The 21,169-nt window shown below is 48.5% G+C and overlaps 1 protein-coding gene across 1 annotated transcript in view; it reads left to right on the forward strand.

Moving 5' to 3' along the window:
- The window catches only part of MCAM (melanoma cell adhesion molecule), a 40,111-nt gene that overhangs the window by 5,429 nt on the left and 13,513 nt on the right, over positions 1–21,169 (forward strand). Inside the window, 4 exon segments of the mRNA XM_032229891.1 lie at positions 16,395–16,525; positions 20,204–20,271; positions 20,273–20,412; positions 20,560–20,630. Coding sequence (XP_032085782.1) covers positions 16,395–16,525; positions 20,204–20,271; positions 20,273–20,412; positions 20,560–20,630 — 410 coding nt within the window.

Genomic DNA, 21,169 nt, shown 5'->3' on the forward strand with positions numbered 1-21,169 from the left:
CTAGAGAGAACAATGGGTTGTCTTAATCACCGCTGTGTTTGCTTAACGACCGCCCTATTCGCTTAACGACAGCCATAAAAAAAAGATCATAATATCAGGCGGGGATTTCTCAGTGGCATCCTTCAGTCTGAAAAGGCAACGGTATCGTCCTCTGGAAAGAGGTCCTAAGGACTGCGCCAGAGGTGGCGCAGTGGTTAGAGTGCAGTACTGCAGGCCACTTCAGCTGACTGCTATCTGCAGTTCGGTGGTTCAAATCTCACCGGTTCAGGGTTGACTCAGCCTTCCATCCTTCCAAGGTGGGTGAAATGAGGACCCGGATTGTTGTTGGGGACGATATGCTGACTCTGTAAACCGCTTAGAGAGGGCTGAAAGCCCCATGAAGCGGTATATAAGTCGAATTGAACTGCTATTGCTAAAATAGCATCTGGGGTGCTGTATGCAAAGCTGGAGAGTCCTCTCCAGAGCACGAGGCCTGGGTAGATGAATATGGAGGATAGACTGTTATCCAAGCAGCAAATCCCTCCTCTCCACGTGGCTGAATTAGTCCAGTGGAAAGGCAGAGCCGATATGATTGGTTCCAGCTGCGTCACAGGAGTTACCAAAACGTGATTGTACACAGTCACGAACTGCTTCCGGGGCTCCGGTTCCGGATCTTGCCTGGAGGTTGACTCCTGAAGTCTTTTCCAGGAGTGGACAGAGCCACAAGGCAGTGGAGGTTTGTAACCAGAGTTTCCCTTCTCCTAGACGATGGTTTCTGCTGCTTGATCTGCCGTTGGGGCGTAGAGCCCTCTTCCGCCTTCAAAACCGTTGACCGTCTCCTCCCGTAACCCTGGGAAGGGGCCCTTCCGAGGTGCTCCCAGCCGGGCCAGCTGGACCAAGGTTCTTTAAGGAGGTGTTACTCCTCCATCTCTCACCCTTTGTCCTGGCTTGTGATAGGCAGAGCCTGGCTTCCCAAACGTTGGGCCCAGGATGGCGGGTTTAGGTTGGGATTTATGGCCATCACAATATACGACCATAATGGCTCTAGGCTCCATTACAGTTGTATGTTGAGGACTACACAGTACCTGTAATGCAATTCCATGCCCAATAGTCATTGAATGGATCAACTTCTTGGGGTGGGTGGGGGAGTAGCCATCACGATCAACAGCTACTTTTTAGAGCACACCAGCACTCTGAAACCAATTTAATTCTCTGTTTTGGAGGAATGTGGAGAATTTGGGCAGGGTGCAGATATTGAGAATTTAGCGTTACCTGGTGTGCCCTCCAGATACTTAACCATGCAATGAAACCACAAATATTGAGAGAACATCAGCAAGCGAAGGAAAATTGCTTTGATTGTGGTGATTAACGACACACTCTCCACTGCATGGATTGGTATGCCGCTTCCCCCCCCCCTTTTTTTTTTTACAATTTTACGGAAGAGGTGCAACTGTGGTCTTTGATTGGTTGGATGGAGGGGAAAGAAAGAAAGAGAGAGAATGAAAAGAAAGAAAGAAAAAAAAGAAGAAAGAAGAGGAGAGAAAAGGGAAAGGAAAGAAAGAAACAAAAGGGGAAAGGAGGAATCGAGAGAGAAAGAAAGAAAGAAAGAAAGAAAGAGGAAGGAAGGAAAAAGAAAGGAAGGAAGGGAGGGAGGGAGGGAAGAGAGAGAGAAAGAAGGAGGCAAGAAAGAGAGAGAGAGAGAGAGAGAAAGGGGAAAGGAGGAAAGAAACAAACAAAAGGGGAAAGGAGGAAATAGAGAAAGAAAGAAAAGAAAGGAAGGAAGGAAAAAGAAAGGAAGGAAGGAAGGGAAGAGAGAGAAAAAGGAGGAAAGAAAGAAAGAAAGAAAGGGGAAAGGAGGAAAGAGAGAGAGAGAGATAAAAAGAAAGGAAGGAAAAAGAAAGAAAATAAGAGAAAGAAAGAAAAAGAAAAAGAAAGGCAAAACTTTCGGAGTCAAAGGAGGCTCATGATGTCAAACAAAAAACAGGAATGTTAGCTTTGGGGCAGTAAAAGTTTGAACTCTCTGCAACCTTTCTTGATCATTCTCCCTTCCGCTTTAATGAGGCATTATAGGAAATTATATCAAAGGGCCATTAGGCTCCTGTTCTTTCCCTCCAGAATTTTTAAAAAATGAGATTTGGTCCAGCCTTGCAATTGTCTGTCTAAAAAAAAAAAGTCAGGGAGGAAACCTGCAATTTGGTGGTGCTGCTGCAGCTCCCAGAGAGAGAGAGAGCCCTTCCTTCTCCTGCCTTTCTCTCTTTCCCCCACTTCTTGAAGCGATCTTTGCCTGGGAGAAGAATGATTTGTTTTCTGAAGGAAATAAAGCTTTCACGTTGCTGCAGGCTGTCCTCACCCTTCCTATGCAGGCAGTCCTCGACTTACATCAGTTCATTTAGCGACCGTTTGGAGTTACAACGTCACAAATGAACGAAGTATTGTACGACAGGTTTTTTCACAGTGCCAACCTGTGTGGGCATCCCCATGGCCACGTGATCAAAATTCAGATGCTGGGCAACTGGTTCAAACTTACGACGGTTGCCACATCCTGGAGTCATGGGATACCCTTTGGCGACCTTTTGGCTCACAAAGTGGGTGGAAAGCAGATTCACTTAAAAACTGGGCTTATTTATTTATTTATTAGACTTATATACCGCTTCATAGGGATTTCAGCCCTCTCTAAGCGGTTTACAGAGTCAGCATATCGCCCCCACAGTCTGGGTCCTCACTTCACCCACCTCGGAAAGATGGAAGGCTGAGTCAACCTTGAGCCGGTGAGATTTGAACCGCTGAACTGCTGATCTAGCAGTCAGCTGAAGTGGCTGCAGTACTGCACCCTAACCACTGCGCCACCTCGGGCTGCTGCCAGTTTACTTTACTTTATTGTCATTGAGGCTCATACAACAAATTAAATGCCACCTTCGGTGTACATCATACCTAAGAAACTATAAAATTAAAACCCAAACACATCTCCTTCACATCCTATACAGTTGAATTGAAAACCCTCCAGTCCCCTAATCATCTGGAGGCTGAAACATACGAAGAACGGTTGCAGGAACTGGGAATGTCTAGTTTGATGAAAAGAAGGATCAGGGAGACAGGATAGCAGTCTTCTAATATCGCAGGGGCTGCCCCAAAGAAGAGGGAGTCAAGCTATTCTCCAAAGCACCTGAGGGCAGGACAAGAAGCAATGGGTGGAAACTAATCAAGGAGAGAAGCAACCGAGAACTGAGGAGGAATTTCCTGACCGTGAGAACAATTAATCAGGGGAACAGAAGTTGCCTCCAGAAGTTGTGAATGCCCCAACACTGGAAGTCTTTAAGGAGATGTTGGATAGCCATTTGTCTGAAACGGTATAGGGTTGCTTGCCTAGGCAGGGGGTTGGACTAGAAGACCTCCAAGGTCCCTTCCAACTCTCCTATTCTATTGTACCCCTGATATTGCATTAATATTGCACTATACTGAGAAGAATAAGTAGAAATAAAAAGGGATGTGGTGGCTCAGTGGCTAAGACGCTGAGCTTGTAGATCTGATCCCTAGCGCTGAGTAACGGAGTGAGCTCCCGTGACTTGTCCCAGCTTCTGCCCACCTAGTAGTTCGAAAGCATGTAAAAATGCAAGTAGAAAAATAGGAACCACCTTTGGTGGGAAGATAACAGCATTCCGTGCACCTTTGGTGTTGAGTCAGGCCGGCCACTGAATCACGGAGACGTCTTCGGACAGCGCTGGCTCTTCGGCTTTGAAACGGAGATGAGCACCACCCCCTAGAGTCGGGAACGACTAGGACATATGTGCGAGGGGAACCTTTACCTTACCTATACAGTAGGATTCAATATAGTTCCTGTCCTGGGATAGAAGCTGTTTTTCAGCCTATTTGTCCTTGTTTTTATCCTGTACCGTCTGCCAGATGGTAATAGTTCAAAAACAAAAAAAGGATGAGATGGATCTTTAAGGATGTTTTGAACCTTCTTAAAGCAGCAGGAGCTATAAAGCTCTTCCAAGGAGGGAGAGAGCAAGAGCCGAGGTGGCACAGTGGTTAGAGTGCAGTACTGCAGCCACTTCAGCTGACTGCTAAGCTGCAGTTCGGCGGTTGAAATCTCACCGGCTCAAAGGTTGACTCAGCCTTCCATCCTTCTGAGGTGGGTAAAATGAGGACTCAGACTGTGGGGCGATATGCTGACTCTGTAAACCGCTTAGAGAGGGCTGAAAGCCCTATGAAGCGGTATATAAGTCTAACTGCTATTGCTATTGCTAACCCATGATCTGGGCAATGATGTTGGCCCTCTGGAGTGCTGTCCTATCTGGGCAATTGGCAAACCAGACACAGGTGCAATAAGTTAAAATACTCTCTGTAGTGCAGTGGTGGAAGGTCAGACTCCCTTTCCAAAGCACCTTGCCTGTAATTTGCAAATGGCACCATAACAGCCACACCGAATAGGAACCAAACCAGCAGCCCCTGATATATAAAAATATCCGCCTTGTATTCTCCTCGTTTAATCAGATCCACCGGGAGAAAAGCCAAGCTTTTCCTTCTAGGGAGAATTCTCTCTCCCAGCAAACTTTCTTGTCTTTTTTTATCCTCTCCAGATGCTATTTTTTCACCCTTCTGGCATGTCCGCAATTCTCTCCCCCACCCCACCCCATCCCAGTAGCCTGGCCTTGCCCCCGTCCTCTCCTTATTGGCAGGCAATTAATTCTCAGATTAATTCCCCCCTCCCCTCAACAGGACTTCCCCTGCCCTGCTTCGTTTCATTGCTGCTTTCTGCAGGGAGCAGAAGGACCTTCTCTGTCTGGCTTGGGACCCTTCATCTCCTGGCCTCCCAGGACGGCTCAGGGAGCGGCCAGTGCTTCAGTGGGCTTGGCTGCCGACGAGGATTGCGTCCCAGCCGTTCCCAAGCAGGCTAAATATGGTTAACTGGAGTCCCGGGAAACCTGTCCCGGAGTGAGTCAGAATAGAATAGAATAGAATTCTTTATTGGCCAAGTGTGATTGGGCACACAAGGAATTCGTCTTTGGTGTATACAAAAAGGAATGGAATGAAATAGAAATAGAATAGAATAGAGAATAGAAATAAGAATAAGTAGAATAGAATAGAAATAAGAATAGAAATAAGAATAGAAATAAGAATAGAGTAGAATAGAATAGAATTCTTTATTGGCCAAGTGTGATTGGACACACAAGGAATTTGTCTTTGGTGTATACAAAAAGGAATGGAATGGAATGAAAGAGAAATAGAATAGAGAATAGAAATAAAATAGAGTAGAATAGAATAGAATAGAATAGAATTCTTTATTGGCCAAGTGTGATTGGACACACAAGGAATTTGTCTTTGGTGTATACAGAATGGAATGAAATAGAAATAGAATAGAATAGAATTAATAGAGAATAGAAATAAGAATAGAGTAGAGTAGAGTAGAGTAGAGTAGAGTAGAGTAGAGTAGAATACAATAGAACAGAACAGAAAAGAAAAAATAGAATTCTTTATTGGCCAGGTGTGGTTGGACACACAAGGAATTTGTCTTTGGTGCATATGCTCTGAATGTACATAAAAGACAAGATACATTCGTCCAGAATCATAAGGGACAACACTTCATGATGGTCATAGACTGCAAATAAACAATCAGGAAACAATATCGATATAAATCGTAAGGATACAAGCAACAAGTTACACTCCTGCAGTCCTAAGTGGGAGGAGGTGGGTGATAGGGACGATGAGAAGACTAGTAGTAACAGCAATGCAGCCTTAGTGAATAGTTTGACAGTGGTGAGGGAATTATTTGTTTAGCAGAGGGATGGTGTTAGAGAAAAAATAGTTCTTGTGTCTAGTTTTTCTGGTGTGCAGTGCTCTATAGCAGTGGTCTCCAACCTTGGCAACTTTAAGACCTTTGGACTTTAACTCCCAGAGTTCCTCAGCCAGCAAAGCTCTATAGGGTAGGGCTTGAAACAATTTATGTCCAGGATGTGAGGGGTCTGTAGATATTTTCTCAGCCCTCTTTTTTGACTCCGGCAGTGTGCAGGCTTCCCTCGTGACCCCCATCCTCATTCTGTGCAGTGCATCTCGTTCGAACGTTTGCTTGGGAAAGAGCAAAGTGGGGGCCTGAGCTGACCTTGCAATCAGATCCTGGGGGTCTTTTGCTTCTCATGGCCCCTGGGAGAATGCTGAGGTTCCTTGCTCTATGTGTGTGTGGAGTAGAAATGAGGATCTAAACTTTGCACATTTTGGGGGAAACCTACCACGTTTCCCCGAAAATAAGACAGGGTCTTATTTCCTCTTGACCCCTGAAATAAGTGCTTGGCTTTATTTTGGGGGTGGTCTTGTTAGTTTTGAGGTGCCGTAGGCGGCAAGCATGGTCACCTCATTAGCGTGACAGAGGGGGCGCAATGCAGTGATGAGTTCTGGATCCCGTCGCAACCGGGACGCTGCGATGGGGCTGACCGTCCACGTGCACGCATGCTGTGCATGCATGCGCAACCACTGCCCTGCGATGCTCCAGCTGTGCGGTGGAGCGTTGCGCAGTGCCCGTACACTGCATGTTCATGCACAAATGGCCCGGTTGGCTCAAATACAGGTACGAAATGCAGGTGAATGGGCTCTCCACAGCACCATTCTGGCGCAATGGCTAGGGTTGTGGGAGCGGCCATTAGGTAAGGGGTGTGTGGTGGCATGGGGCATATTCCCCCTTCCCTTTCCCCTCCTCCAGCCTCGCCTCCTCACCTCGTCTTGTTCGTAGGGCAAGCAATCAGGTGAAATGGTGGGGACCGGCTGCATATGCATTTAAAATTTTTGGGGAGGTATTATTTTCAGGGGAGGGCTTATTATTTTTGCGGTGCAGGAGGAGGCGAGTGTGGTCACCTCCTGGCTGCTGCTGTGCTGCAATATTTTTGGGGAGGGCTTATTTTTGGAGAAGAGCTAATTTTAGCACATGCTCTCAAAATCCTGATTGGGCTTATTATCCAGGGAGGTCTTATTTTCGGGGGAAACAAGCTAGAAATGTTTTGCTGAGATGTTTTTGCAGAAAAAAACAAAAACCACTATTTGGGAACAGTTTGAGAATCACAGCCCCCCCCCCCCCCCGTGCTCCTCTCCCTTCAAATATCTGTGGTTGTTTTTCTGTTTTAGCTCTCTGGCAAGTGACACCTGATGAGACCAATCCTTCGGGGGGCCTTTTGGGGGCTGATAACCTCGGAGTCTGCCCAGTGACTTGCTCCAGTTCTCCTTTTAAAGCCCTTGCAACTGCCACTTGGCTCCAGTTACCTCTTCTGCGAGGATTTATGAGCTGGAGAAAGAAACCCTGTCTTTTCTTCCTTTCATCTCCTTCCAAGCAGCTTTGTGGAATGACCCCGGGGTTGCCATGTTGTGAGAAACAAGACAACGCTTTATCACTGCTCCCTGTGTTTCAGGGATGCTTAGACATCTCAATCCTCTCTTTGGATGATTGGTGTCTCCTTGTTCAAAGTCCTCCAGGCCAGTGGTGGATTCAATTTTTTTTTTTACCACTGGTTCTGTGGGTGTGGCTTGGTGGGCGTGGCAGGGGGAAGGATACTGCAAAATCTCCATTCCCTCTTCACTCCTGGGGAAGGATACTGCAAAATCCCCATTCCCTCCCCACTCCAGGGGGAAGGATACTGCAAAATCCCCATTCCCTCCCCACTCCTGGGGGAAGGATACTGCAAAATCTCCATTCCCTCCCCACTCCAGGGGAAGGATACTGTAAAATCCCCATTCCCTCCCCACTACAGGGGAAGCATAATGCAAAATCCCCATTCCCTCCCTATTCCAGGGGAAGGATACTGCAAAATCTCCATTCCCTCCCCACTCTAGGGAAGGATACTGCAAAATCCCCATTCCCTCCCCACTCCAGGGGAAGGATACTGCAAAATCCCCATTCCCTCCCCACTCCAGGGAAGGATACTGCAAAATCCCCATTCCCCTCCTCACTCCAGGGGAAGGATACTGCAAAATCCCCATTCCCTCCCCACTCCAGGGGGAAGGATACTGCAAAATCCCCATTCCCTCCCCACTCCAGGGGAAGGATACTGCAAAAATCTCCTTCCTCCCACTCCAGGGAAGGATACTGCAAAAACCCCATTCCCTCCCCATTCCGGGGGAAGGATACTGCAAAATCTCCATTCCCTCCTAATCAGCTGAGATAGATGGAGGCAGATCCAGCCAGAGGGGTATTTACCAGTTCTGCGAACTACTCAAAATTTCCTGTACCGGTTCTCCAGAACTGGTCAGACCCTGCTGAATGTCACCTCTGCTGCAGGCCTTGGCCAAGAGGACGGTCAAATGATGGCTTTTTGACCACTTCGTGCAACTCCGCACTCTGTCTGGATTGTCCAAGCTTCCGTTCTGGATCTCTCTTGCTGGAAGATTCTTGCTGGAAACAATCTAGAAATTGATTCTGCTTCTTCTGTTTCATTTCTGGTTTCAATTGAACCTTTTCAGCCCAGAGTGAAAAGTGTGATATTTTCCATTTTAAAAAACCACCTTAATTTAATGTTTTGGCCAACCAGTTTTTGCTTTCCAATACTGGTTGTTGTTGTTTTTTTAGGGTGGTCCATGTTCTCCAGATCATCTCCACCATCAATTTCCCCAGGAAGGCTTCACCTGGTCAGAAGAACCTAGTCTAGTCTTTGTGACAACTGCAAGTTTCTCCTGTCCTCCAGAACAGGGGTCTCCAACCTTGACAACTTTAAGCCTGGTGGAAACTCAAGTCTCAGAATTCTGGGAGTTGAAGTCCACCAGGCTTAAAGTTCCCAAGGTTGGAGAAGGCTCAGGAAGGCCTTCTTGACCAAATCTTGACTGTTGCTTCCTTGAAGAGGCTGTTCCAAGCTTTGCAGAGATTTCCAGAAAGGGGTGGACTAGATTCAGATCTGGTCACTTGTTCCTGAAGAAGAAAAGGGAGTGGAGTCTTCCTTGCTTTCTTTGCCTGGGCAATTCTAGGTGGGTGTTTGGAATGGGGAGAAATCTGGGGAGAGAATAGAGCCTCTATTCCCAGCTCCTCTCCTCGGCAGCCTTTTGAGTTGTTTAGAAAGTCCCCCCCCCCAGGATCCTTGGGGGCCTTCTCGCCTTCAATCAAGCCATTGTGTGGTGTTGGGGGTGGTGCCCCTATTTTCCTGCAGGGAGGTGGAAATTCACTTCTAAACTTTGCTCCGGGTCTGATGGGAAATGCCCAAGGGCTGATTCCGTCAGAAGGAAGTGGACCTTCCAAAATGAGAAATCCCTCCAGCAGCAAAGCTCCTTTTGTCCCTGGGTCTGCCCTCCCTCGCTTCAGGCTGGCTGCCCCTCTGTTTCGCCAACCGGCTCCTCTCTCCTGTGGACACCCCCTGCTTCCGTAAGAGTGATGGCAGCAGCTGCTCTGACGTGCCAGCCGCCAGCCTTGTGCCAGCTTTGGGACAGCAGAAGAACAAAAGATTGGCTTTCTGACTTGTGCCCAGTGGCACGTGTTGGACATTCCTGGCGCATGAGTCGGTCGTGCAGGCCGGAAGTCATCCAGCAGGCCAGTCTGGACAGCGAGAGGACACAATCAAGTGTGGTCCTCCCGACCGCAAACTCTTCGCCTTTCCGCCTGTTTTCCCATCGCCGTCATTTAAAACTTGCTCTGAGAAAGTGGTTAAACCTCAAAACTGGGTTGTTCAATCTCTTCCTAACTCTGCTTTGGTCTTGAAGGATAACCAGCTTTGGTCCCTACATTTCTATCATGGAGCCGCTATAATTTTCAAGCAGGAGGAGGCCTGTCTGTAATGCAACTTTGCAATTCTGGAGAGTTCAAATGATTGAGTTCTTCAACATGCAGCTGAGGGACTATTGATTTGAATTGCAATGGGAGGAGTGATGCATTGGCTCATTAGGGTAGGATCCTACAAGAATTTCCCCCCATCTCAGGTTGGTTTTCTCGACATCAGCTGAATGTCAACTTCTGCAGCATCAACCGAGGCATCCTGTTGTGGCCCACCAGTGGCCTGCGGAGCTGACAGCAGATTCGGACAGTGAGGAGGTTGGGGAGGAACCTGGGCCAGTCCTGGAGTCTGGGGCAGGCTCTGAGGAGGGCTCTGCGTCAGAGACAGAGAGGGGCCAGGGACGTATGCCAGTTATCAGCTGCATTTGGAGTCAGACATCAGTGGGGCAGATGAACAGCTGGAGCCTGTTCCCAGTGTGCACATGCAGAGAGTTGCCAGATGAAAGGAACAGCTAAAGAACAAGGGTCAACTTGGAGTAAAGCCACAGGTGGACGGTGAATGGCCCCTCCCAGAGGAAATAGAAGAGGAGCGAAAGGGGAGTGGAGTTTGCAGGAGACCATTAGTTTGCTTAATTGGTTCGTGACTCCTTGCCAAGTTCTGCAGATCTCAGCCTGGCAGCTCTCCAAGCCAGATAAGGTCTGTGACTGTAAATCCTCCCTTGAAAGACTTTGCTGGATGTGAATGAGCAGAATTCACAGTCAATTAATAAAAAGGTTTTTTTGTCAAAACGAGTTTGCTTCAGGCTCTCGGAAGCCTCGGTCAGAACACGTCCATCCATCTTTTGTGAGTCTCCTGAAGCTGGTTTCTCTCCACACTGCTGGTTGGTCCCAAATCCACATCAGGCTTTCCTTGGTGGTGATTATCCCAACTTCATGGGCTCTGGAATGAGGGCAGGCCCTTTAGAGGACACTCTTGGGAGTTCCCCACCCACTCTTTTGGCTGAGCTGCAGAACCTTCAAGGATGGTCCATCCTACAGCACATGAACCTGTGACACCTTCATGCTCTGGAATGAACTGGGGCTCCCAAGTGCCAAGGACCACCTTCCAGAGGTCCAAGCATTGGCTGTTTTATGCCCTGAAGCTTGTTTTCTTCCCCGGGACCAAGGCTTACCAGCTTCCCCCAAGGCCCTGCCCTAACACTGGATCGATGGAAGCCCATTACTTCTCCCCTGGACTGCGGCCAGCGACTCCATTAATTGGCATGGAGCTGGAAAGAACGTCAGCCACCGAGCCATCAGCGATCAGCCCCGGCTTCACCCATGGAGATCTTTTGAGGACTCATCAAACGTGGAGGGGGAAGTCACCTAGACGGCTACCTGGACTGATTACTCAGCTCCTCTTTCTTTCTAAGGGTGCCCAGCTCCATCCACACGTCTTAATTAGTGCTTCCCTTCCTGACTCTCTGTCTCTCTTTCTCTCCCTCCATCTCTTCTTCCCTCCTTCTCCTTCCATCCCACTCCTTCCCTCTCTCCTTCCATCCCTCCCCCCTCTCTCCTTTCCTCTCTCCCCCTCTCTTTCCCTCCTTCCCTCTTTCCCCTGACTCTCCATCCCTCCTTCCATCTCTCCTTCCCTCCGTCCCTCTCCTTCCCTCCCTCCCTTTACCCTTCCCTCTCTCTCCTTCCCTCCCCCTCTCTTCTTCCCTCCTCCTCCTCTCCCTCTTCTTCCTTCCCTCTCTCCCTTTCTCTTCTTTTCTCCCTCCTCTCTCTCTCTTCCCTTCCCATCTCCTTCCCCTTTCTCTCTCTTCTTCCCTTCCTCTCCTTCCCTCCCTCCCTTTATCCTTCCCTCTCTCTCCATCCCTCCCTCCCCCCCTCTCTTCTTCCCTCTCTCCTCCTCTCCCTCTTCTTCCTTCCCTCTTTCCCTTTCTCTCCTCTCCCTCCTCCTCCTCTCTCTTCTTCCCTCATCTCCTTCCCTCTTTCTCTCTCCTTCCCTCCCTCCCTTTATCCTTCCCTCTCTCTCCTTCCCTCCCTCCCCCCTCTTCTTCCTTCCCTCTATCCCTTTCTCTCCTCCTCTCCCTCCTCCTCCTCTCTCTCTTCTTCCCTCATCTCCTTCCCTCTTTCTCTCTCCTTCCCTCCCTCCCTTTATCCTTCCCTCTCCTTCCCCCCCCCCCCCCTCTTCTTCCTTCCCTCTATCCCTTTCTCTCCTCCTCTCTCTCTTCTCTCTCCTTCCCCCCCCCTCTTCTTCCTTCCCTTCCCTTTCTCTCCTCCTCCCTCCTCCTCCTCTCTCTCTTCTTCCCTCCTCATCTCCTTCCCTCTTTCTCTTCTTCCCCTCCCTCCCTCTCTCCTTCCCTCCCTCCCTTTATCCTTCCCTCTCTCCCCTTCCCACCCCCCCCCCCCCCCTCTTCTTCCTTCCCTCTCTCCCTTTCTCTCCTCCTCCTCTCTCTCTCTCTCTTCTTCCCTCCCTCCCTCTCTCCTTCCCTCCCTCCCTCCTCTCTTCTCTCTTCCCCTTCCCCCATCTTACACTGTTGAGGCACAGAGTCTCAGCCTAGGAACAGCACACAAACAAGAGCAAATAAGTAAAGAGAACAACTCAGTCAGTCGGGCTTCTTCGTAAGGCTGGTTGCGTGGAAACGTCACGCCTCATCATGTTTCACATTTGCTTAGTGCTGAAGGTCATCTGTGCTCCCTCTGTGGTTCCCCCTGGTGATGTCCAGCTGGGGAGAAGGTTGATTTGATTTGGGAAGAGACAAAAGCTTTGTTCTGGGCTACCCAAGAAGAAGCCGTTCAAGAAGCCACTAACTCATTGCGTGTGTTCCCCCAATTCTTCCCCCAATTGGCTACCACCAAGCCAAACGAGAAGGAAGGGAAAAAATGAAGACTTCCTCCTAGCTTCCCATCAAAGACGAACCAAGTCTGGGTTCCTTTTTGCTTTTTCTTGATCAGCCAAGGGAGTGAAGTTCTACCACCTTCTGCGGGGGACCAGGTGCTCCAGGACACCTACTTGGTGGTCCGACTTGGCTGGCTGGTCATATTTAACTTGCAACCCAGAGAGTTCTCTAATACATAGCTTGTTCCTCGTCGTGGGAATCTCATTATGGACTTGCTAGTCCTTCATGGTTGCTGGTACTTTTGGGGGGATGAGATGTGATCAGTGGGACTCACCAATCCTCTCCTTGTCAGGCTTCCAAATAGCATCCAAAACAGAGGTGGGTTCCTACCAGTTTGCACCAGTTCGGTAGAACCGGTTCGTCAAATCTACCGAACCGGTTAGAAGAGGTTCCACCAGTGGACCCGGAAAGCAGGCCACACCTACAGAAGAGGTTCCAAAATTTTTTTGACACCCACCATTGGTCCTTGGATATGATTATTCTACACTATCATGCTCCTATTTATAAAGCTCAGTGCCTCTGTGAAAGGCAAGGATGACTACTGCGTTTGTGGTGCAATCAGAACATTGCGTGTGTTGAAGTTGTTTTCACGCAAACCAAAGATGCCTTTTAAAAACCAAGTTTACATCCTATTCTTATGCATGCCAGTGCTGTGTGCGAGGTGATTTAAGGTGGTTCGACAAGTGTCGTCGGCATCTTCATATCCGGTCACATGGGCGGCAAGCCACTCCCATCCGGTCACATGGGCAGCAAGCCACTCCCACAAAGGAGGCCCACCCACAGAGTAGGTTCAAAACAATTTTTGAAACCCACCACTGATCCAAAATTAAATCAGAGTCCAAAGCAAAGTATTGCTCAAAGTTCCAATTTATTAAGAGAGCCATGTTGGCACATCTGGGAAAACTTGAATCTGAAAGCTTCCTGGTTTCCCCCACCCAGTTGAAAATCCAAGATCTTGCCCCCACACCCACAAGTCCATCCCATGGCCCAATCTCCCACTGCCATGAAGACAGATTCCACCCATCCAATTCCAGTCAGGTGCAGAGGTCCAAAGACAAAGGATGACTTTGGCTTTCTAGAAAGACCCCCCTTTCCATTTTTCACAATAAAAAATGCAAAGCAGAATAATAGAAAGTGTGGCAGGCCAAAGATCCCTCCCCAAAAAAGATAGCCGCATCTCTTTGTTGCAAAAGTTCCTTGTCTAAGAGTTAATGCCAGCCCCTTCCTTATGCCAAGCCTGATGGTCGTAACTCCCTAGTGAATCACAACACTGGGTCAGTTCTATCAATAGCTGTTATTTAGTCTAACTGAACAAAACCTCCATATTTAGAAGGTTTGGGTGTCTAAGGCAGCTGTGGCTTCTTGGAGATCGAGAACATAATGATCAAGAGGATCACTGACCCCCTTTAGATCTTTTTTCAGTCTCCCTGGCTTCTTGGCTTCCTTCTTCAGGCAAGTTGGGTTCTTGCTACATGACGGCCTGGGTATCATCAGAAATAATTTGGGATACAAGAGCCACGGTGGCGCAGGGGTTAGAGTGCAGTACTGCAGGCGACTTCTGCTGACTGCCGGGCTGCCAGCAGTTTGGCAGATCGAATCTAACCAGGCTCAAAAGTTTGACTCAGCCTTCTGTCCTTCCGAGGTCAGTAAAATGAGGACCCAGATTGTTGGGAGCCAGAGGCTGACTCTGTAAACTGCTTAGAGAGGGCTGGAAAGCACTGTGAAGCGGTGCTATTGCTAAGTGGAAAGGGAGGGGGTGAGGGGGGAGGAGGAAGGAAGGAAGGAAGGAAGGAAGGAAGGAAGGAAAGACGGACAGACGGACCATGGTGCCACAGTAGTTAGAATGCAGTATTACTGGCTAACACTGTTAGCAGTTCGATCCTGACCAACTTAAGGTTGACTCAGCCTTCCATTTTTCTGAGGTCAGTAAAATGAGGATTGTTGGGGGCAATATGCTGACTCTGTTAACCACTTAGAGAGGGCTGTAAAAGCACTATGAAGTGGTATATAAATCTAAGTACTATTGCTAAGTAGGGAGGGAGGGAGGGAGGGAGGAAGGAAGGAAGGAAGAAGGAACTGTGGTGGCACAGTGGTTAGAATGCAATATTACAGGTTAACTCTGCAGACTGCTAGCAGTTCGATTCTGGCCAGCTCAAGGTTGACTCAGTCTTCTATCCTTCCGAGGTCAGTAAAATGAGGACCCAGATTGTTGGGGGGAACAAGAAGCTGACTCTGTAAACCGCTTAGAGAGGGCTGTAAAAGCACTGTGAAGCGGTGTGTAAGTCTAAGGGCTATCCCCTTCCATGATGCAATTGAATCCCCACTTTCCAAGGGCAGAAATCACGCCCACTTGGCGAATGCCCGAAAACCCAGCAGATGTTCAGCAAATGTGTGGCTTCCTGTCCAAATGGGAGGGGAAAGGATTGTAGGCCACACAAAATAGTTGGGTAGAGCTGCCAGGGAGAGGCGTCTCTCTCTCTCTCTCCTCTCTCTCTCTCCTCTCTCTCTCTCTCTCTCTCTCTCTCTCTCTCTCTCTCGAACAAGAAAGGTTTTGTGCCGGATAATCATCCTCAGCTTTCCACCTGCTCCTTTGCATAGGGAAGTTTGCTGGTTTTTGAAGTTGATGGGGAATGACCTTCTCTGGGCTGGCCCCTTAGAAAGGGGGGAGAGAGAGCACAAGAGGGCTACATTTTGGAGAGAATTTGATGATCAAACTCAGGACCAATGAAAAGAGGTTGCCCAAAGAGTGTGTGAGATCCTTTTGGGCAACCAAAGTTGGGATGATGCTCTGGTGGGACCTTCAGAAGGTCCCTTCCAGCTCTGTTCTGACAGATTTATCGTTATTTATTTGGGGCTCCCTGGAGGAATTTCCTCCTAGAAAACTCCGAGAAGGATCCCTACGACACAAAAGGCTGCGTTTATATTTATACATTTTGGGAAAGGAGGAGAAATCGCACATATGCCAAGATAGTAGATGATATAAGCACGAATAGTTCTAATTAGCAAACCTCGAGTTATTTCCCCCCCTGCCCATCTACTGTTACTACCCTCAAGGAGGAGTTGTTTGTCTTGAAAAGGGACCTTTCGGTTGTGTTGCCATGGCAGTTGTGATAAAACGGACTGAGAACGGAAGATTTCAAGGTTGCGCCAATTAGCATGTAGCCCTGCTATATTTATATCTGGTTAACACGCTTCCATTCCTCCCAAAGATTGCTTTTGCTCACAGGAGGTCTGTGACCAGTTCACAATGGTTGCTAAGCAACCGTCATAAATCAAGGACTGGCTGTGTGGACCCAATCTACCTGTAGAATTGCTTTTCCTAATAGGGTAGGCATGGGGCGAGATGCTGGTGGCAGCCCTGTGGAAGCTAGATAGATATGACTGTAGCCAGGGGTGGGATTCAGTCAGTTCGGACTGGTTCGGGCAAACTGGGTGCTAATTTTGCATCTGGTTCGCTGTATCATTAGTTGGAAGGACTGGCTGGCCACGCCCCACTCCCAGGAGTCTCCACGCGGCCCCTTCATCATGCCAGGTAAGGGCAGGCTCATGTGGAGGCTCTGGGAGACAAGAAACCAGCCTCCCAGAAGTCCAGAAATGGGTCTTTTTCCGGCCTCCGGAGCCTGCAGGAGGCCGTTTTCACCTCCCCGGAGGCTTGAGGGAAGCTTCCGCAGCCTGGGAAGGGTGAAAATGCTCTCCCCCTGCCATGGTTACAGGAGGCTGAGTAGGCCACGCCCCCATGGCCAAGCGCACCCATCAACTGGACAGAGAACTGTTTGCTAAACGTTTTCAATCCCACCCCGGACTGAAGCCCTTAATTCTTTTTCTTCCCCCCCCCTTTTTTTTAAATCCTCCAGGTGATGCAGAAGCAAATGTCGAAGTTTCCATGCCAGATGTGGTAGAAGCCGAAATTGGGGAGACAGTTGTAATTAACTGTGAGTTCTCTCTCCCAGAGAACAGCAGCTATGCTTACATCAACTGGTTTTCTGTAAGTCCAAAAAAATTTCTAGCTTTTTTTTTGGTGGTGGGGGGGCGCAGAGGCTGAAGAAATGTTGCCTTCCATGGGGTTCATCCAAAGGTGGAAATCTATGGAAGCTTCGGAGTAACGCAGGGCTCTGGGGCAGCCGTGCTGTCTCATCCCTGCGCCTCCTATTCCTGTGTGGGTTTATTCTTTTTGTTATCACACACTTTCCGTGTTTTTCCCTTGGTCTCTTTTGTGATCCTAACTTTTGCAAATCTTTTCTGGAGCTGTAAAATGGGGTTGGCACCACGTTGGTTCCAGAAATAAAGAGGTTTCAGTTGTTTCGAAGTTTTTAATCTTCTTTTAAAATAGGGACACGGTGGCTCGGTGGCTAAGACGCTGAGCTTGTCGATCAGAAAGGTCGGCAGTTTGGTGGTTCGAATCCCTAGCGCCGTGTAACGGAGTGAGCTCCTGTGACTTGTCCCAGCTTCTGCCAACCTAGCAGTTCGAAAGCATGTAAAAATGCAAGTAAAAAAATAGGGGCCACCTTTGGTGGGAAGGTAACAGCGTTCCGTACACCTTCAGCGTTGAGTCATGCCGGCCACATGACCACGGAGACGTCTTCGGACAGCACTGGATCTTTGGCTTTGAAACGGAGATGAGCACCGCCCCCTAGAGTCAGGAATGAGTAGCACTTATGTCCAAGGGGACCCTTTACCTTTACTTTTAAGATAAAGTATTTCAAAGATAAAAGTATTTTTATCTTTGGTTTTAATTGATTTTATGGTCATTTCTTTAATGGTTGTGGGGCAGCAAAGAAGTTCTTTTTTAAAAAAACCACTGCTAATAATAATAATTCTGGAAGCGGCAAGCAGGGGAATAAAAAAGGGACGACTTCTTAGCTGTTCTAAATTGTTCCTTTAAAATAAAAATAGTGGGAATTGATCCATTTTGAGGACGGGCTGGCTTGTAGAAAAAAACAGCTCCTTGCATCAAGAAGTTGAACACTGCCCCCGTATGACGATTTATTTAAAATTATTCTGGAGGAAAATTCTTAGTCCTAGTTTTACAGACGTTTCAGTTATGCTCAATTTGATTTGTTATGCAAGCTGCCTTGCAAAAAAAGGTAAACATAAATATGTCAAGGGTAAAATAAAACATGTTCTTTAAAATAAAATTGTTCTGGGTTATAATGCAGCTTTGGGATTAGCGTCTTGTTCAAGTGGAATGCAATTACAGCAGAGGTGGGATTCAGCCGGTTCTGACCAGTTCTGAAGAACCGATAGTGGAAATTTTGAGTAGTTCGGAGAACCGGTAAATACCACTTCTGGCTGGCCACGCCCCCATCTATTCTCTGCCTCCCGAGTCCCAGCTGATTGGGAGGGAATGGAGATTTTGCAGTATCCTTCCCCTGCCACGCCCACCAAGCCACGCCACACCCACTAAGCCATGCCCACAGAACCAGTAGTAAACAAAATTGAATCCCACCACTGAATTATTGATAGCTCTCAACTTACGAGCACCATTGGAACCAGAACTTGGGTTGTTAAGCTGAGGCAGTTGTTAAATGAATCACGTACGATTTTGCAAACCTTTTGCCCCAGTTGTTAAGGGAATCACTGCTGTTCTTAAGTAAACCATAGGGTTGTTAAATGAATTCAACTTTCCTTTTTGGCTTGGCTTCGCTTGTCAGAAGGATGCCAACGATGAACACAAGGCCCCAGGATGCTGCAATCTCTGTAAATTACATGCCTGTTGTTAAGGCCCTGATTTTTGATCACATGTCCATGGGTTTACTGTGATGGTCTTAAGTGCAAAGACCGTTGTAAGTCACTTATTCCATGTCGGGGTGACTTGGTTGCAATATTGAGGACTTCTTATAGGTGTGCTTATCCTCTGTGAGCTGTGCTGGCTACCTGTTGATCTCCGGTGCGCTTCAAGGTGCTACTTACCATTCATAAAGCCCTCCATGGTAGTGGATCTGACTATTTGAGAGACCGCCTTCTGCCGATTACCTCCCTTCGTCCCATCAGATCGCATAGAGTAGGCCTCCTCCGAATTCCATCCGCCAGTCAGTGCCGACTGGTGACTACGCGGAGGAGAGCCTTCTCAGTAGCAGCTCCGACGCTTTGGAACGATCTCCCCGTGGAGATTCGTACCCTCACCACCGTCCAGACCTTCCACACAGCCCTTAAGATCTGGCTATCCCGTCAGGCCTGGGGATAAGATCCTAATCCGCCCCGCCCGAATGCTGAATGAATGTTGTGTTTTATTGTTTTATTTTATTATATTTCACATTTTCTTTTTGTTTTGTCTTGCACTCCCTTCCTACAAATTGTAAGCCGCCCTGAGTCCCCTCAGGGAAAAGGGCGGCCTATAAATGTCAAATAAATGACTAAATGACTAAATGCTTGAAAATCCGGGGTCAATTTCCCAGCGACGTCGCCTGGCTTGGCTTGGGAAAATGCAACCAATTCACCTTGGGGTGGCCCACATCTCCAACCATGAATGGTGCTGGTGCTCATGCATCTTCTCAGTCATTCAATCTTGGCTTGGATGCAACAAGTGTAATTCTTCCCAACCATCACTGGGTGGACTTCAGGTCTTGATTCTGGCCTAAAATGGTCCACCTCCAGAGGTACTTAGGGGGTATGATCCAGATGTAGCATCCATAGCTGGTGCCCATAAAAATCAGACTCAGCTTAAGATTCCCCATGTGTTGCGGCCCGCCAGTGGCCAACACAGCTGTTGGCAGACCCAGACAGTGAGGATTGGGGAGGAACATGGGCCAGTCTTGGAATCTGGGGAAGGCTCTGATTCGGGCTCTGTGTCGGAGGCAGAGATGGAGACTGGACTGTCCGACAGTTATCAGCTGCCTTCGGAGTTGGATATCAGTTGGGCAGAAGAACAGCCGGAGCCTGTTCCCGATGTGTGCATGCGCAGACCTGCCAGAAGAAGGGAACAGCTATGGAACAAGGGCTGACTTGGGAGTAAAGACACAGGTGTATGCTGAATGGCCCCTCCCAGAGGGAATAAAGAGGAGCAAAAGAGAAGTGGAGTTTGCAGGAGACAATTGGGAGCCGAGGTGGCGCAGTAGTTAGAGTGTAGCACTGCAGGCCACTTCAGCTGACTGTTACTTGCAGTTCGGCGGTTCAAATCTCACCGGCTCAAGGTTGACTCAGCCTTCCATCCTTCCGAGGTGGATAAAATGAGGACCCAGATTGTTGGGGGCGATATGCTGACTCTGTAAACCGCTTAGAGAGGGCTGAAAGCCCTATGAAGCGGTATATAAGTCTAACTGCTATTGCTATTGCTAATTACTTCGTTTAATTAGTGTTAAGATTTGTTCGTGATTCTCAGAGAGTCCTTTGCCAAGTATTTTCTTGTACAGTGTTGTGCTTGGCAGATATTGGCCTGGCAGATTTCCAAGACTGATAAGGTCTGTGGTTGCAAATTCACCTTTGAAAGACTGTTTGCCAGGGCTTTGCTGGATGTGAATGAGAGGAATTCACATGAGCTTAATAAAAAGGGGTTTTTTGTCGGGACAAGGAATCTGCTTCTTGATTTGGTGAAGCCTAGGTCAGAACACCATGGGGACTGGTGTCTTGATGGTTTTTGCCCATTCTCTATGGACCCTCCGCGAGTCCTCTTTGTCCTGAACCCTCTCCCCGTTCTCTTGCTCCCCCTCTTTCTCGGACTTTCCAGGGGGAAAAAATGGCACGGAAAAAAATCATCTCCTTGATCCAAGACAAAGAAGACTGGGCAGAAGACCAATAGAGACCGGTTGAACATCGCCAAGGATTTCTCCCTCGTCATCAAGAAGGTCACTGTGCAGGATGCCAAGACCTACATCTGCCAAGTGGGGCTCGGCAGCCTCGGTGTCAGCGAGAACCAGACCAAGCTGCAGGTCTCAAGTGAGTGGTTCCAGCCCCACCTGATCCATACAGTACCACAAGTTTGTGGGGGTGGGGGTGGGGATTCGCAAGGAAGGTCCAAGCAGTAGAAAGCATCTTCCTTCAGCCGCACAGCCTGACCTCCCTCTTGGTCCTCTTCCTTTCCAGAAGCTCCGGAACTACCTGAGGTTCAGCTGGTGAAAGATGGATTTCGAGCCGCTGAACCCACTCCTCAAGAGGTAAGGGATCGCTCCGGGTGTCAGGGCCTGCAGCCAGCTTTTCTTTTGGATCTCTGGCCTGCCACACTTTCTATTATTCCACTATGCCTTTTCTATTGTGGGAAAATGGGAGGGGGGATTGTAAGGAGTTAGTTGATACGTAGCCATAACAACATTCTTCCTAGAAAGCCAAGGTCATCCTTTGTCTCTGCACCTCTGCACCTGACCGGAACTGGATGGGTGGAAGCTGCCAGCATGGCAGTGGGAGATTGGACCATGTGATGGACTTGTGGGTGTGGGGGCAAGATCTTAAACTTTCAACTGGGTGGAGAAAACCGGGAAGCTTTCAGATTCGGGTTTCCCCAGATGTGCCAACATGGCTCTCTTCATAAATTGGAACCTTGAAGAATCCTTTGCCTTGGACTCTGATTTACTTTTGGATGCTATTTGGAACCCCGACAATGGGCTGCCTGGGTGTTACCTCTAGGAGCTCTGCACGGTGCCTCACTCCAACATTTGGCCCTCACCCCATCCCCTGCTCTGAAGGCAGCCACAGCTTT

Source organism: Thamnophis elegans, chromosome 13, assembly GCF_009769535.1.
Source record: "Thamnophis elegans isolate rThaEle1 chromosome 13, rThaEle1.pri, whole genome shotgun sequence".
Taxonomy (NCBI): Eukaryota; Metazoa; Chordata; class Lepidosauria; order Squamata; family Colubridae; genus Thamnophis; species Thamnophis elegans.